The 4,562-nt window shown below is 44.8% G+C and overlaps 1 protein-coding gene across 1 annotated transcript; it reads right to left on the reverse strand.

The window, feature by feature from the left end:
* Positions 1–1,565: 1,565 nt before the first annotated feature.
* Positions 1,566–1,877, reverse strand: PtA15_10A67 (uncharacterized protein; the record flags this gene model as incomplete). The annotated part of the gene is made up of 3 exons (XM_053160880.1): positions 1,566–1,595; positions 1,659–1,793; positions 1,860–1,877. 3 exons carry the CDS (start codon positions 1,875–1,877, stop codon positions 1,566–1,568), a joined length of 183 nt encoding a protein of 60 aa, XP_053024203.1.
* Positions 1,878–4,562: the final 2,685 nt, after the last annotated feature.

Consider the following 4,562-nt stretch of genomic DNA (forward strand, 5'->3'; position numbering starts at 1 on the left):
CTGGAAATTCTTCATTCCACGTTCAAACAATTACCGTTAAACTCAACTGTACCTCCGTAGACTCTCTCCCAATCATGACTGGGATGGAAACTGTTCTAATACTCACCCTCAAATTCCACATCTCAAGCCTTCCGCTTCATCTTCCGACTCTCCTCCGGCCAACCTTCCAGGCAAACTACTTGACACTCAATTTATTGCTGATTACCCGCCTCTAATTCTAAAAGTCGCACAATTTATTCTCTCCCCGCATAAATCCCAAACGTCTAAGGATTATTTGAACCTGCACGTACAATCATTGTTTTCCATTGCCAAACTCCACACAGCTATGCCGATTACGCCACAGATTTCTCCACCTACCATTAGCGCTATCCTTCCTCTGTCTTCCCTCCGCCACGTCTACTCCCAATCCCAATCCCTCTTATTTCTATATGCCAAATCTGCAGCCAATACTCACCCCTCCACAACAACAACTCTACATCCTCTCTATGAAAGGTCCCCGATTTGTCCTCCACCTTGGCCCCGAAGTTATTCACAACACTACGATTCAACTTGAGCCCGCTAACCTCATCAATATCACCTGAATCATCGCCGGTGACGTTGGACGAAGCCTCCACATCATAGTATGTATTTACAAATCTACCCATGACCTATTCATATATTCTTGGAACCACTCATCGGACTCATCTATGCGTTACCTGCTTTTTTAGGTCCATTCCATACACCTCTATTCTAACTTTCAGGCCCCTCATTCTTACAATCTTCGGCCCCATTCTTCATAAACACACAATGTGTCCTTCAACTCCTGTAACATAGCATTTGAATTATAGCACAAGACCTCTATACCATCAATCAGTCCCAGAGATATTATTTCCTTCATTTCCCTCGACTATTTTAACTGCCCGTTGTTTCCAAAAGTGTAGCTTTCACATTCGTTGTACTATATACAAATCCCAATGCAAAAAAATAAAAATCTACTCATCACCGAAAGGGAGGCAGGTGGCCAAATCATCCTCTATCAAGACCATCCCTGTGCAACCTGAGCTCAGGATAGTTCCTCTTTGGTCTACACATCTTGAATCAGCCCTGTCTGACTCCCCCCCTTTCTACAATTATTTACAAGCATAGAATGGTGAGTTCGGGTACACTGATGACAGTGTGACAGGCCATAAGGAAATTTTTTGTTTCAGGATCTCAACCGATAAATATGCCGTGAACATTGAAGGATTCATTTTAGTTTTATCGCAGAGACTTTTATCTGTCCTATGAAAAAGCCTTAGGTGGTAAAATGTTAGTGCACTGTAATTTCAATTATGATTTGCAGGTTCAACAGACAGGTGCAGCACCAATACAAAACAACCATATCCAATGAATAATAATTATTGACTGGATCCTAACCAAGTGCCTGATACACGTGGTTGACTCAATCTATACAATGGGTCGTAGACCTGTAAAAGTTTTGATGAAGAGGCTTGTAATGAAGCAAAGCAAAAAAAGTGATGACAGTTCTATTTCAGAGCTTTTGCCTTTGCCAATATCCGGAAGAAGCATTGATTATAACCTGAGCCTCAAGTGTTTGTTGGTAAGATAGAATCACACTGACACAAATTAGGGTTAATCAACAAGACCGAACAAGACCTGATTCTGGGACTGTCACTAACCAAGACTGGTATTATATCAAGGTTTTGCTCGACATCAATGAGCTTTTCCCGGAGGAAGACCATTGATTCAAATGGTATTGGATTCTTGTGGAAGTCCAATACAACCTTTGGAATTTTCAGGAAGAGTGTTCCGGCCTGGTAAATTATTCTTGTTAGTTGCATCAAGCAGGAATATTTTTATACATAACGGTCCCGACTCACATTGGGTTTCTCAAGCATCGCATCAAAAGGAGGTATGCCGCTGCACAAATATCTCATCTCTCCTTGAAGCGTAGGCCCAGCGGTGGAGTACTCGACGAAATTGGGTGGCGGTCCGTCAGAGATATGGACCACATGAGCTAGAACAGTAATCGGTCGACTGTCAAGCTTTGTAAACAACTCTCCACTGTAGGAAATCCAAGTGCTCCGCTTTGGTTTGACTCCAAGCTCATTTTTGCAGTGGAAGATTAAATCGTATTCTGGGGATTGGTATTCTAGAAACTTCCCATCACTGTTGCGCCGAGTTTGTTTTGGAACAGTTAAGACATATGTTTGATTTGAAGGAATGTACTTTATGTTTTCTAATATTTCACAGCCTTGAATCTTCATCTCGATGCGGAGTGTATTTGTCTACCTTTGCTTGGAAGATGAAATACAATCTTTCCCTGTGAGGCCCTATAGGAAAGCAAAACTGTCTGAGACAGGGCCTAAGAAGGATCTTGTTTTGAACCGACTCCAGGGCTTCACAGGTTTCAGTTGCCCAGTTTGGCCGGATGGAGTCAGTGTGGGACCTGTCATGCAAAGGGAATAGGCTACGTGTTCTGGAACTGGCCCTGACGTCGAGTCTGATGGATGAGTTAGCACCATTCCTCCTGTTCAGAAGTAACACAAATCAGGAAAAACGGAGAAGCTTCCAGTTGAGGACCCCTGTTCCCCTCCAACACCGTGGTGTTGTCATAGTATATTTGGACTGTTCCCTGTTTGTTCAACACAGCGATCAGGCAATATGCACGGCTCTTAAACAACGTACATACATTTATTGGGTAGATAATGCACCATAAAAGGTTTTGGCTTAATTCGTGACTTGGTTGTTGATTTCTCAGTAAACAGGAATTGTCCCCATTGCAGGGCGGCAGGCCGGCATCATACAGAAAGTTATGTTCACCGTTGAATCTAAGAATCACAACTCCAAAACAAATTGGGTCACATTACCAGACCAGGGAACAACCTCATCCTGACAGGTGCTTGGCTGTTCAGCTATGATAGCAACAGTAAATTATGTTCCCGTCGATTGTTGAGGACTGTTCTCGTTGTACAGTTGTGATCTATGTTCCGCGGCGCAGCCGCAATTTCCCTAGTTATGACTGAATTTTGAATCACTTCTCCATCCACTTTAAAATTCATTTAGGGATGAGTTACTAATTCACATCAGGCCCACATCCAACCAAAACTCACATAAAATTCAGCTCTGGCACTCCCTGGGGAGTGGGAACATATCTCCCCTGGTGAATTGACCCCTGACTTGCTTTTGTGGCTTGATTACAAAGCACCACTGGATGACTTCTTGTCTGGCCTCCCAGAAGTGATCTAGAGCCCAAAAAGGTAGATTTCCCTGCAAATATCTAGACTTTTTGGGTCTAAACCAACATCTGTGGGGGTCACGGATTGGAGGACTTCCCGCCGATCTGGAAACCCAGATTTTCCCAGATTTCGCAGGGAAATCTGGGAAGATCAAGCCCAGATTTCCCCGCAAAATCTGGAAAAATCTGGGTTCCCAGATCGACGGGAAGTCCTCCATTGGAGGACTTCCCGTCGCAATCTGGGAGCAATCTGAGAGCCTCCCAGAGTCTCAAAGCCTAAATTTCCCTGCGAAATTGGGCTCAGATCTGGGTCTGGAAGGGGTTCCCAGATTGACGGGAAGTCCTCCATTGGAGGACTTCCTGCCAATCTGGAAACCCAGATTTTCCCAGATTTTGCAGGGGAATCTAGGCAGATCTAGGATTTGGGATAATCAAGCCCAGATTTCCCCACAATATCTGGAAAAATCTGAGCTCCCAGATTGACGGGAAGTCCTCCATTGCATGACAGGAAATTGGACTTCCCGTTGCAATCTGGGATCAATAGCCTCCCAGAGTCCCAAAGCCTAGATTTCCCTGAAAAATTTGGCTCAGGTCTGGATCTGGAAGGGGTTCCCAGATTGACAGGAAGTCCTCCAGGAAGGTTTAGCCTTTTCCTCCAGATCAAGTGTTTTAGCCAACTGGAAGTCCTTCAAGTGAATGACTTCCCGTTGGCATTTAGAGAGCTCTAGATGCCCCTCTAGCTCCTAAATTAAAACACCTACCAAAACAACAAACATTGCCCATGAAAGCAATGGAGGACTTCCCGTCAATCTGGGAACCCAGATTTTTCCAGATTTTGCGGGGAAATCTGGGCTCGATCTTCCCAAATCCTAGATCTTCCCAGATTTCCCTGCGAAATCTGGGAAAATCTGGGTTTCCAGATCGGCAGGAAGTCCTCCAATGAACCCCAGGCTTAGGAAAACATTTTCATTTTTACTAAAAATTGAGTTTAGGTGCACAAATTGAGATCTGGGAGGCTCTCAGATCTCGACAGGAAGTCACCCAAGTGCGTAGGGCCAGCTACGACGCGAACTTGGGGGATCACCTTGGTTGCGACTTGCAGCATGTTCATAGTCATGTCGAGTCTTAGGATCAGTATATGCTCACTGTTGGTATGACTATGGCAGTGTACATATTAATACAGGTAGCGGAGTCGAGACACTTGACACGTCGTGGTTGGTGACTTGGAAGTTGACACGACTTGCTCCACGTTGTCGGCCATCTGGATTTAACCTAGGAAGTGTTGCCGAACAACCACCACACACCACGCCCCGTATTACCCCTCACTCGCCCACCTCACACTCCG

This window comes from Puccinia triticina, chromosome 10A (assembly GCF_026914185.1).
Source record: "Puccinia triticina chromosome 10A, complete sequence".
Taxonomy (NCBI): Eukaryota; Fungi; Basidiomycota; class Pucciniomycetes; order Pucciniales; family Pucciniaceae; genus Puccinia; species Puccinia triticina.